General features: G+C 36.8%; 1 protein-coding gene across 9 annotated transcripts in view; it reads right to left on the reverse strand.

Annotated features, from left to right (window-relative positions):
* The window catches only part of LOC122076521 (inositol hexakisphosphate and diphosphoinositol-pentakisphosphate kinase VIP2-like), an 82,222-nt gene that overhangs the window by 43,017 nt on the left and 25,031 nt on the right, over positions 1-14,174 (reverse strand). For all 9 annotated transcript variants that reach the window (XM_042641846.1, XM_042641850.1, XM_042641845.1 and 6 more), the window contains 6 exons: positions 10,491-10,697; positions 10,301-10,400; positions 10,126-10,196; positions 8,235-8,316; positions 6,843-7,001; positions 6,518-6,560 (listed from right to left, as the gene is read on the reverse strand). In XM_042641846.1, coding sequence (XP_042497780.1) covers positions 6,518-6,560; positions 6,843-7,001; positions 8,235-8,316; positions 10,126-10,196; positions 10,301-10,400; positions 10,491-10,697 — 662 coding nt within the window. The remainder of the gene's footprint in view (positions 1-6,517; positions 6,561-6,842; positions 7,002-8,234; positions 8,317-10,125; positions 10,197-10,300; positions 10,401-10,490; positions 10,698-14,174) is intronic.

Raw genomic sequence — 14,174 nt, forward strand, 5'->3', positions numbered from 1 at the left:
TGTGCATTAGTGTAGTGCATTAGTGCATTAGTGCATTAGTGCATTAGTGCATTAGTGCATTAGTGAATTAGTTATTATTTTTTAGATTGTAAAGTGCATTGTAGATTGATATGCTTTTTCTTATTTTTTGTTACTTAGTTTCTCTTCTTGTTGTTTCTTATGTTTATATAGTGCTGTAGTTTATTCAAATAGATATGGCTACTAGTGGTAGTGGCGGGCCATCTGCTAGTACTGGCGCATCAACATATGATCCAAGCAAAGAACCAACTAGGAAGGCCAAATCAAAAGACCCCGGGTGGAAGTATGGATATTGGCCAGATCTTAATGATAAGAACTTAGTGCGATGTACACTTTGTGGAAAAGATGCCAAAGGAGGAATCAAAAGGCTTAAGCAACATTTAATTGGTGGGTATGGAGATATATCAAAGTGCCTAAAGACAACTGCAGCAATCGCTAGAGAGATGCATGAAGCTATCATGCGAAATCAGAAGAGGAAGCCTGATGTATTTGATGAGGATTATTCTGTTGGTCATCAGGAGGGAGATGATTTGCCTGAAGAGATAGAAAGTGGAGGGCAACTCCAGTCTGGTGTACAAAGGCCCCCAACTATAGACTCCTCAATAAAGAACCTTGTACCAAGTTCTGGGACATCTTCCAAAAGGAGTAAAGTTAATGTTAATACACAAATGGCAGTAAAGGGTTCGATAGATTCTTATCTTAGACGGACTCCTGAAGAAATAGTTGGTGAGAGGAGGTCTAAAGGTTCTACCCAGACAACAATACAAAGCAGCTTAAGATCAAATGCAGACAGAAAGAAAACTAATGCATATGTTGCAAAATGGTTTTATGAAGCTGGCATCCCATTCAATACTGTCAAGTTAAGGAGCTTTGAGGAGATGGTTGAAGCCATTGCACAGTTTGGGTCAGGATATAAGCCCCCTTCTTACCATGAGTTGAGAGTGCCCTTGCTACAGGATGAAAAAGCTCAGATTGACTGTATCAAGAAGAAATATGAAGATTATTGGAAAAGGCACGGGTGCACTCTTATGTCTGATGGGTGGACTGACAAGAGAGGTAGACACTTGATTAATTTCCTTGTCAATTGTCCATTGGGGACTTATTTTATGGGCTCTGTAGATGTATCTAGTGAGTCTCAATATGCAGCCATGTTATTTCAGCTGCTTGATAGTAAAATTGAAGAAATTTGGGAGGATAATGTGGTACAAGTAGTTACAGACAATGCAGCTAATTATGTTGCAGCTGGTAGAATGTTGATGGAAAAACGGAGTAAGCTTTATTGGACTCCTTGTGCAGCTCATTGTTTGGACCTCATGTTAGAGGACATTGGCAAGTTGAAAGCTTATAAAACAACAATAGAGAGGGCAAAAACAATGACAAGTTTTATCTACAGACATTACAAACTTGTTGATGCTTTGAGGAAAAAGACAAATGGAATAGATCTGGTGAGGTCTGGAGTTACAAGATTTGCTACCTCATTCTTGACACTACAAAGTTTGTACAAGAACAAGGATGCCTTGAAGCAATTATTTGTATCTGATGATTGGAATAGTTCTAAGTTGTCCAAAACAGAGGCAGGTAAGAAAGTACTTGAGACAATACTTGCACAAACATTCTGGAACAGTGTACTAGATTGCTTAAGAGCATCCCAACCAATTTTAGTTGTCTTGAGGTTAGTAGATGGTGATGAGAGGCCTGCATTGCCTGAAGTTTATTTGGCAATGGAAATAGCAAAAAAAAAGATAAAAGTAAATTTTGCCAACAAAGAACGGTCATGGAAGAAGGTGTTAGCAATTATTGATGATCGTTGGGAGGTCCAAATGGATCGACCTTTATATGCTGCTGCCTTTTACCTAAATGCTAGCAAATATTTTGACTACATCAATGATGCCCCTTTTGAAGAATCATGTAAAATACAAGATGCATTCATGTCAGTTATTGAAAGAATGGTGCCCGACTTAACTGTGCAAGACAAGATCATACGTGAGTCTCAATTGTACAGAAAATGTGAAGGTAGCTTTTCAAGGAGTTTGGCTTTTAAACAACGGATAGTCGGTGAAGGAGCATTGGATCCTAGTAAGTACTAAGTATTTTTTTTTTTTAATTTTAATAAGTATTTAACAATATGTGTATCTAATTTTTTCCTTATATATAGTCTCTTGGTGGCAAACACATGGATCTTCGGCCCCTACGCTTCAACAATATGCAATACGCATATTAGGCCTTTGTTGCTCCGCTTCCGGTTGTGAGCGCAATTGGAGCACATTTGATTTTGTACGTATGATCTTGTATATTAGTTTGTAATTATATTTTTTACATCTATTTCTTGACTTAAATAAAGAGTATTTATGGATTCAGATTCACACCAAGAAGAGGAATAGACTAGAACATCAGCGCTTGAATGATCTAGTCTATATCCAATACAATCGTCGGCTTCATTCAAGGTTCCAAGAAAGAAGGGAAAAAGGCAGCAATTGTGATCCATTAATTCTTGATGAAATGAATTGGAATAGTGAATGGATAACAGGGGATCAAGAAGATGGAGATTTAGTCCATCCTGGAGACGACCTCACATGGGGAGATGTTGATAGAGCAGTTGGTGCATCTACATCGGTGGGGGGTCGTAATTTACCTAGGAGGACTCAAGGATCAACAAGTGCAGCCAATATTTGCTACACACGTCGTGGTAGGGGAAGGGCCACTATTGAGGAATCATCAGATGATGAAGTTGAAGAAGAGGTCCACGATGTGGTGCGTGATGATGAAGATATTGAAGAAGACTTTGGTGATGGGCCAACTGATTCTATGAATCAACAACAGGAGGGAGAAGAATTAGATGTTGATTTGTTAGCTTGATTATGGTTAAACAAGAACAAAGTTTAGCTTGATGGTTTATTTTGTTGTTTTAAAATTTAAGTTTAGCATTTTGGTTTATTTTTATGTTTCTTAATTTCCATTAGGTGTTTTTAATTCTCCCCAGGTAGGATTGGAACCCATAGCCTATCACCTATCATGAGTCATGACTCATATATTAAGGAACAAGGTTTCTCTTGTTGCTTAGTGTTTTAGTATCACTAACTTATATGTATTGATTGACAGGGGGTTAAACATTAAAATATCATGGTTCATTGACTCATGGTCTATGATGGACTTTGTGGATCTCGTTTTGGGCATCATAGAGGTAAGTATATCTAACTACATACTTAAATAGTTAAATATTATATTATTTATAATATTTCATTAGGAATTATATGTTGTTATGCACTTATGCCTTTTGTTTAATTTATAGCTTTTTTTTTATGAATAATTTTTTTATTTTTTGTTGTGTATTCTCATGTTAGAAAATATATCACTTTGCAATTTGCATTGATATGAATTTCATGTTGAATGTTGATTCTTGTCTCTTGATGTTGCTTAAAGTGTGTATTTTTTTCCCTTGATGTTGCTTAAAGTCGTGCTTCTTGTATTTTGATATAACTTAAAGGCTTGATTTTTTACAAGCAATTTAAAATTAATTATATCATTGTTATACAGTTGTACTAGATATTATACATATATTAAAAAAATAGTAACGTCTTTTTTGGCGCCGTATTCGCCGTAAGGCGGGCGCCTTCTCGCCTAAGCGCTTAGACAACCCTCCATCGCCTTGGTTCGCCTTGGCGCCGTGACAACTATGGTCAAGGCGCCTATGCAAACCAAGGTTGTCAAGTGGGGAAATTCAAGGCAACACCAGCAAGGTGCCAGTCAAGGCTAAGCAGCCTGGACGCCTAGACAACTATGAGAGAGAAAGAACCAACAGCAACAAATTTCACCTAGATGCAGTTTTGAAGAACTTTCTCTTATGAGATCTGTTATTGCTAGTAATATGGCTTGTTGATGGCACAGCTGTCCACACACATCCATAATGATCCACTATCCACCCTAACCTAGGCTAGGTTAGGGGCCAGAACCGGACATGGTGACATAATAAACCTCTTCTTTAAAAGTTCACTAACTTGTCGATTCAACTCGGCGTTTCTCAAAACAATTGGTGGGATTAAAAGAAAGTGCCTACATCTCATGGTATCAGCGTATGAATGAAATTATGAACATTTTATCATTTTTTTTTTTTTACCAGATACAAGGTGGTAGATGATTCAAGGAAGAGGTGCTCTGGGAAGATCTATGGGTGGTGAGTTACCTCTCGCAGTTCTCAAAATTCATACAATCTGCCACTATGCAAAAACATTGTGGTTCAGCAACATAAGATGAGTTTTCTGTCAAACTGCAAATTTCTCTTCTTTAGAAGGAATCACCAAGAATCAAGATAGGAGAGGGTGACTCAACAAGCTTCTTCAACTTCTTTGCAGTTCTTCAGTGTATACTTGCAGCTGAGCAGAGAATATGAAGAATCAAGTAAGAAGAAAGTTTTCATCTTCTGAGGAGACTGTTTTCAGCTTGAGCTTATTTGACTCCTAAAGAATTGCTAATTTTGATTATTTGACTCCTTATGAATTGCTAATTTTAATCATTGAGATGGAGCGCACTAATTTCGAAATCTAAGACCCCCCCCCACCCCTTGGATCATTGTTCTTGCTTGGGTTCTCTCTTGCTCTCAATAATTTTGCAGTATAGTGGATTTAAGGTGGAAAGAAAATGTGCTTTATGTCTATACAATAAGGAGAACAGATCATCTCTTCCAACATTGTGAATCTGTTTCATACTTGGAAGTACTACGTTGGCATTTTTTTAGATGATTAATTACTCCCCTGGAACTTAAAATGATCTTCATTAGTTGCTCTATCTTTGAAGTCAATCCAAAAGCTCTTATCTAGTGGAAATTGATTACTTAAAACATCTCTTGGGGGTTTTGGAAGGAAAGGATGAGTGTCTTTTCAAAGCAAACTTCATCATTGGACGCATATTATATCAGTAATTGGAAGAATAATCATGATGTAGCCAAAAATTATGAAGAATTTTTGGGATGTGGGAGGTTTTCCAATGGTATTTCAGCGCTCCGTTCAACCATAATCTACAGAAAGTGAGAAACTCTTCCTTTTGGCTGCTATTACAGTCTATTTCTTTACATATATACTACTACAGCTGTACATTCCTCTCTTTATTTAATGAAAATATCATCTTGTGCCTATCCAAAAATAAAAAACCCTAGGCAACTGAATACATAAAAGAAAGAAAAGAAAATCTAATATATATCTACATAACTATGCTCGTGTCCCTGTTGAGTAGGTTGATATAGACTCCATTCCTGTTTGACTCAAAGCCACCACATAAAAACAAGGGGGAATAAGTATATACAACAACAACAACAAAGCCTTATCCCAACTTAATGGGGTTGGATACATGGATCCTAGACCTCCAATCCTCTCTATTCGATGCCATACTTGGAGCAAGGCCTAATATGTGCATGTCTTGCCTAATATGTGCCTATGGTCATCTTTTGCCTGCCCTAGCTCTTTTACATTCATCAATTTGGATCAGATCACTCCTCCTTACTAGTGCATCCAATGCCCTCTATTGAACATTGTCATACCATCTCAAACAACTTTCCCGAAGTTTATCATGAATTGGGGAAACTCCCAGGTATGCTCTAATGCTTTCATTACTTACCTTATCTTTCCTAGTTTTTCCCGCACATCCATCTTGACATTCACATATTTGTTACACACAGCTTATCAAAATGCTGCTTCTTAACTGCTCAAAATTCCGCACCATATAACATAGCCGGGCGTATGAGTGTCCTATATAATTTTTCCTTAAGTTTTATAGGGACACATCGGTCGCACTTCTCCACTTCGTCCATCCCACTTTAGTTCTATGTGATACAATCATCCTCTATATCGCCTTCCTTATTATGATAGATCCCAAATATCTAATAAAGTTACTTTACGGTATCTCTCCCCTTAATAGTAACCATGTCATTATCCATCATAGTGTGGCTAAAGTTACACATCATATACTATGCTTTTGTTCTACTAATTTTAAAGCCTCTTGTTTCCAAAGTTGATCTCTATCACTCCAGTTTAGCATTGAGCCCTGTTTTTGTGTCATCCAATAGTACAATATCATCAGCAAATAACATACACCATGGAACCTCTCCTTGAATGCTTTTGGTCAACTCATCCATCACAAACATAAATAGGTAAGGGCTTAAAGATGATCCTAGATGGAGCCCAATATTAATTGGGAACTCGCTGCCTTGATGTTACACTAGTCACAACTTCATCATACATATTTTTAATTATATCTGCATATCTACCCAGCACCCTTCTCTCTCTCTCTCTCTAGAACATGCCAAATTAGCCTTTCCAGGTCAGTAAAGACTATGTGTAGGTATTTTTTGGTAGTTCTATAGGTTTCCATGAGTCTCCTAAGAAGGTAGATAGTTTCTGTAGTAGATCTACCTAAGGGGAATATAACCTGACCGCACATAAATGCTGTGATGTTTCAAAGGGCACACAAATTGTCCTGAAAGATATAAGGAATATACATGTAATCTAACCTGGATACATGTTATTCCTGAAGTACCTCCCAAGCTCTTCTGCCTGCAAAAAGAAAAAGAACCACATATGAGCTCAATTAATATCCAAAAATCAAGTAACCAAACCAATAGACCAGAAGACAAGAGAGCAACAATCAGTTACTAAGCACAGAAGTATATATTTATAAGCTATAACTCTAATTTCTAATTATCTGAACTTACAGACTATGTATTGGTTATCCAAACTAAACAGAACTATATTTTTAGTTATAACTCTAATTTCTATTTATCCAAACTCCTGACTGCAATTTACAAAGTACAGGAAAATGTGGATGAACTATGTAACCTGCTTTCTTCCAGCATGTGTAAGAACTCCGCCATACTTAAGAACCATTAGAGCTTCAACAGGACGTTCTTCTTCACCTTCACCATTAGTTTTTGAAACCTTGACCCACTTTAGTGGCTTTAACTGGACTTTCCTGTAAATGCCTGAAAAATGTCCACCCTGGATAGCATAATATTACATTACAAGAAGTTTAAAAATTATTTGTTGAATTTGAAACCTAAGGCTCTTCAATTGTTTAAAAGCATATCAAGTAGCAGCTAAAATCCTTTCCTGGCAGACTAAACACAACTTTCTAAACAAAGCACAGTACAACTAGAAGAACAGAACTACTCCTAAGTGTTGATGATTGAACAAGGAATAAATTTCAAGCAAATAAGTTCTCTCCTGGTAGATATTGGAAATAGTGCTTTTATGATTCTTCTATCATTTGCTAATATGAATAATACTTTTACTTGCTTAACAAATTTACAACTGTTAAATTCATCCATTTCAGTACATTTCCACCAATTGTTGCTACAAATGTTAAGGCCAACATGCATAGGAGCACCATTCAGAAAACAACAATTTGATAACTAAGTATGTAATGCTTCTTTATACCTATTTCTCCATATTACAAACCTTTTCCCTTAGCCTCTAGAGTTAAGAATTCTTTATGATTATTTATTTTATGATATCCTAAATTTTGAGCATAAGCATAATTAATTAGCCATGGTGCTAAGTCCCATCTCCAAGGATTCCACAAAAATACTAAAAAAATTCAGTCGCAATTTCATGTTTAAAACCATAGCAGACTCTCACTAGCATTCCTCTTACATTAAAATAAGCACTAGATAAATATTTTCTGCAACCTAATAGTGAGCACTGCACTAATACATATTACAGGAACATAATAATTTAAAAGAATGTTTTCATTTTATTTTCATCATTTGCCAAAAGTTCATGAACATTCCCTAAAAATTTCACATGGTTTGCAATGTCTATGAGATATTACAGTATTTGAGATGATAATTTAACATTTATAAGATATGTAATCTTTTTAACCAATTTCCATTTCCGTGAAAACCTACTTATATACATTGTGGTAATCAATTTTCTTAAGTTAAGATATTTCGCAAATATTCCATGTTGGAGATACATAATGAATTTGTTTGATGGAATCAAGGAAAAGACTCCAAGGCTACCAGCCTTTCTACATGCTAGGCTTGAAAGGTGTCAAGTAAAAAATGCAACACAAAAGGGCAAGAAGTCAAAATCATTAGGTGCAAGCAAGGAAAAACCATGAAAATATGCACAGAAAAATAAAGAAGTACAAAAATAAAATTAGTGTCCTACATAACGTTATTGATTGGACATTGGAGGATGCAAATTTTAATGGTAAGTAAATAAGAGAACCTCCTCGAGCACTGCTTTCACTTGTCGAAGTTTTTCAGCATGCTCAATGTCTTCTGCATCACTATCGCTTTCTCGACCAGACCTAAGTATGCAAATATGTATAATCAGTATAAATAATAATTATTATGATATAACATATGTAGGGAATATCGCATATAAAAGTACATTTCACATTGTTTATGAGTTATGGGGAATTTGGAGAAAATATGAGTGCACTTCCACAGTTCCACTTCTCAATTTAAACATCTTCACTTTATGTACTCAAGGGGCTTTGTCAGTCTGAATTTGGAGAAAACATGAGTGCACTTCTACTTTTCAATTTAAACACCTTTAATTTAAGTAGTATACTCAAAGGTTAAGTTGCACTATTGCAACATGTTGGTCATAGGTTCAAAACTTGAAACAACCTCTACTCCAAAGCAAGGGGTAAGGCTGTGTACATTTGCCCCTCCCAGACCCTGCAGTAGCAGAAGCCTCATGCACTGGGTTGCTCTTTTTACTCAATGGGCTTTGTTGGACATATAGGCCATAGGGCACATTATGTCACCCCACAAGGGTCACGCTAGCTTTGCATGGATGATGTTGTTTTTCCATTGCATCCTCGTCTTTTCTGCTTATCCATCTCAACATATTAATTGCAACTACATTCACTCTATCATGTCCTGTTTTCCGGTTATTTAGCACTCCGCTCCACAAACCTTGCCTGCTCTTATAGTCATAATGTCATATACTCGTATTAGAAATTTCTCCTACGATTTTTCTAGTATGGACCAATTACAAATACCTTAGAAGCATGTCCCTGACATTATTCACCCTGTTATAGTTCAGTGGACATCAATTGCAACAAATGATCCTAACTTTTGGACGATCGATTCAATTGAAATAAATGAATGCTCAAGGATAAACTTTTTACTTCAGAAGCACTTACTTATTTCCACTTTAAAAAAAAAAAAAACAGCATTCCACATACTGAGTCTTTATTTTAGCATATCTTACAACCTTTAGCTTCTTAAACATCCCTTCATGGTTCTCATTTGGCATTCACCATTATCTGGTCTCATAAATTAAAACAACATTGCGAGCAAATAACGTACACCGTGAGATCTCTCCCCTTTCAAATGCAGTAAGAATGAATGTAGCCAGATAAAATGTAATACAATGATACATGAAAACTTAACAACATTCAGATCTGTCTGAGCATGTCAGCCCACATCCAGATTGTCCATCTGACGCATGCAACTTCAGACCATGCATAATTTTAGTTACCCAGGTTCATAACTTGACCAGAATCACATGCATAATTGACAGATAGTTAACTCAATATAAGCATGGTTAATTTGAAATGAAAAGGTGGCCAAGGGAAGGAATTTCAGAGAAGTTTAATAATGCAAAGAGTTAATTTTGGTGCAAGGTGAATGTTTGAGCTCTTCCCACAACTATCAGGACAAGACATAGACATCACATTCCACATATAAGAAAGCAGTATGATGCATCAATTGATGGTGGCACCCTAAGAAAATTCCCTTATTTAAATAACCATGTTGGACTCTTAAAAAAGTTGGTAATGGTCACTTGGTCAGGGGGTGGGGTGAAGATTAATAGAGAGAACATGGAATGGACATTGAGTAGAAAGAAACCTTCTACCAAAGAATTCCAAAAGGCAAACAACCTACTATTTGCACAATTATGAAATACAATACGAATAAAATAATATCTGATAGCAAAGAAAATGCAGATCCAACCATTGACTACCCAGAAACAACAAAAGACCTTTGCATCCCCATGCTAAACGCCCATTTATAATTCCAATAATAATAAGCAAATTTTCAAATGTTGCAGACACACAGCACGCAATCATAGTTAAACAAATGTCAACGTTCCTAATACATACCTTTCACGAGGGACCAGCATCCGTGTTGCATCCAACAAATCTTGCAACTGAACAGCACTTTTGAGTTTTGTCTTCACAAACAGAATAATTAACATATTAATGCAGGGCGGAAAAACCCTAAAAGGTTTGAAAAATTCAACCATGCAGAAGAAAAAAAAAATTAAGAAAAAAGCACCTCGGACCTAGGGCGGCAACCATTGTATTTTAGCATTAAATTTAATAGTTTTTCCTCTGTAACCTTCAATTTGACCTTCTGTTTGGGTGTTCGATCACCACTGCCAATATAACACATGAAGAAGAAGTGTCAAAAAAAAAAAAAAAAAAAATGTTACTTGAATAAGAGGTGTTGGACAAATATATCTTACTGACGGATAACAGCAATAACACAGCGTAACTCCTCCGCCTGCCCAAATTTGCCAATGATTCCACTCCCTTGACGTGTTAGTCCCTCAGAAGGTTGGACTGGTTCATTGATTTTCCATGGCAGAGTTGGTGGAATTGTTGAAGAAAGATGAGGGGCCTTGGCATCTAAAAACATTTTCCTCAGTACACAAGCAGCATCATCATAATACCTACATTGGAAAAGACATAATGGAGAAATCTAAATATTCACAACAAAAATGAGGGAACTGAGAAATTATACACTCCACAGAGAAGTTCAGTTTATCAGTGAACTCATGGTTTAAAATATCGGTATTGACGTCATGACGTGTTACCACCGCTTATCCCAAAAGCTCAAACTGTTAAGGGAAACAGCAATGTATATCAACCCCCCCTCGCATGTGCAGGCCTGTATACACACGGCCCGGAACCTGGCACGCACTCACACAGAAACACCATCACCTGGAATTTAGACGAGAATGTGTCGAGGAACCCCATTGCACTACCCAGGGATTAAACACTCAATCTCCCTGCTGCTTTGATACCATGTTACAACCACTTATCCCAAAAGCTCAAGTTGTTAACTAAGGGCAACAACAATGTACATCAACTTGATGAACATGTTAGCAATGGCTAGTATGGTACTAATCTTGATGAATATGCATATAATACTATCTATTTGCATATTTATCAATCCATCAAATATTTAAAAAGAAAATAACTTAAGTTTCCCCACAAATGTAAACAATTCTTAAGAATTAATAGATAGCATACAAGAGGTAAAAGTTCACACAAGGAAGATCGAATTTGAATACTTAGCGATTTTAATCCACAAACAGAACAAGCAATAACTGCATTTAAGGCATCCACCATAAGATTGTAATGTCATCTATTTTGTATACATATTGATGCAATGAAAACAAGAACTATCAAACTCTTCTAGGAATGACAGAAGGTGGGAGAAGTGCAATTACAAGCTCTTCTAAGCTTGGAAAATATTGAAACTCTTCAAGGTTTCAACAAAGGAGAACTTCCATCAAATTTCATAAAAATCAAAACTGAAAAAACCATGTTTCTAAACCCAATTAAGGATATCTAACATAAAACCAAAGATACCCGACTAACTAAAACAATATCAACAATCAATTTGATTAGGTTCCTATGTATTGAGATAAAAACCTATCATAAATCCTAATTTTACTGAAGGATAGTCTCAGGTTAATTAAATAAAAACAACAGTATGGACTTGGGTAACTCATTAAGCAAATAAAAGACCCCAAAAAAATGAAAATTCAAAATCAAAGAGCAATTACAATTAACCATTTATAAAAAAATAAAGTAAATAGGGACAAAGTGAATGATGCACTGTATCACATACTATTCCTACCTGATAAACTTATCTCGTTGGCCCAAAAAATCCTCTCCCTACCTCTCAGGTTTCATCCCACCACGTGGCAGCTTGGATGGCCCAAATATTGTGGACAGCATAGTTTGCACGGCACCTAGGAGACCAAGGCACCAATCCAGAAAAACCTGCCTGGACGCCTTGACAATTATTGTGGACAGGAAAACCCCAATGTCCGCTACTCAAATGTCAAGTTTCAGTCTAAATGGAGTTGGCCAAGTAGCAAAAAAAAAACACCCCTAGGAAGTCCAGGACTACAAAGAGGGAGCACGGACCACCCTGGGGATACATGTACATGAATGGGAGGGCATACAATTGAATTTGAGCTTGAAAGACACGTGGAAAATCTAGATCATCCCCATATTTCCAACAACAGAGCCTTACCCCGATGAAATGGGGTCGGCCACATGTATTTTTGCTCTTCAATCAGCCCTATTCGATTTCATACATGAAAAAGAGGCCTACGCTATGCATGTCTTTCCTCACCACTTCCCTTATGGTTAATTTAGGCCTTCCCTTGCTCTCTTAGATCCTTCAATCTGAATCAAATTACTCCAAACTAGATCATCCCAAGGACTCCATTGGACATGGTCGTGCCCCCTCAAACAGCTTTCTTGAATCTCATCATGAATCAGAGCCACCCCCAACTGGCTCTAATATGATCATTCTTTACTTTATCCTTCCTAGTTTTTCCACACATCCATCTTAACATTTAAGCCAGACTTAGTTTATCAATATGACGCAACCTAACTGCCCAACATTCTACATCATACATCATAACTAGTCATATGACAGTCCTATAAATTTTTCTTTTAAGATTTGAAGGGATAAACCAATCACCTAACACTCTAGAGTCCGGACGAACCTCTTCATTACAACCATCCTATTTTAATCCTATGGGAAACATCATCTTCTATATCCCCTACTTTATTTGCGATTGAACCTAGATATCTAAAATGATCATTCCCCAGATTTACAATGGTCAAAATTGCCACTCACCATTCCACATGGCACAAACAAGGTTTGCCATCAAGAGAATCCTTTCTATATGGGCTGCAAGAGACTTTAAAAACTTAAATCATTCAATAGTATCAAAACATAGATCCACGCGCACCTGGTAGATCCATTGCCAATCCAAGAAGTAAGCAATTATTTCATTCTAGATCTACTAAATCTAAAAGCCTGCTCACCGGTATCTTCTTCTGCTCAAAAGAAGAGGTCAAGAGGTACACTTTTACCCACCACCAATCCATTGTTGACCAATCTGAGGCGCTATTGCGTACGTACTTAGCTTAGCTAGTTTAGGGCTTCTATTGCACTATTATAGCTAATTTTAGGCCAAAAACACGGGTTTTTAAAGCTAGAGACGCTCAATCCATGCTTTTTTATGATAGCAATTTAATCTTATTAGTTAATCCAAGGTTGCCCAACCCAAAAAAAAAAATGCCAAGTCATGGATATCCAGCTCAAACAGTTTCAAGATCATAAATATGTAACCATGCCACCATGGCAATATAAAGCAATTATAATTTAATGTTAGATAATTGAATCTGTAGCAAATGTATGGGAGGTACATACATTCAGGCATGCATTTCCCACATCACCTAGTGAGATAAGACTTTCTAGGCACCTTAAATTTGCCATGAGGCAGCTAAGGCTTACCCAGTGCACGAGGCTCCTGCAACTGCAGGGTTAGGGAGGGTCATAATGTATGTAGCCTTAACCCCAGCTTCGCTGAGAGACAGTTTCCCGACTCGAACCTGCAATCACTAGGTCGCAATGGAGCAACCATATTGTTGCACCGAGGTGCGTCCCTCCCATGTGGCAGTTCAGTTTACACTTAAATTATGTGCATATGTAACTGACATCACCATCTACATCAATATTTTTCAGCTGAAAGATTTCACCACCTCGTGTCAATATAAAGCTTTGTTTTGTAACTCAAATTCGAGCAAAAAAAAAAATTAGTACTTGCCAAAAGAAGGGGCAAATCAATGCAATGGATGAAATAAAATGGGAGAAGTCACTTCAGCACAAAAGTGTTTCTAAGAAGAGATCTTTAGGCCAACAAATTATATATAGTAATTCTTTTAAAAAAAATTATAATAAAAGGCTAAGACGCACAAGGAAACAAGGGACAAGATGGGAGGGAAAGAGTTGACCAGGCTTTAAATCATCAAATAGATATATACATAGAGAAATAAATTCCACAGCCTCAGATCAGGAAACAATTCATACTACACTAATACAAACAAATCAATTA

This window comes from Macadamia integrifolia, chromosome 4, assembly GCF_013358625.1.
Source record: "Macadamia integrifolia cultivar HAES 741 chromosome 4, SCU_Mint_v3, whole genome shotgun sequence".
Lineage (NCBI taxonomy): Eukaryota > Viridiplantae > Streptophyta > Magnoliopsida > Proteales > Proteaceae > Macadamia > Macadamia integrifolia.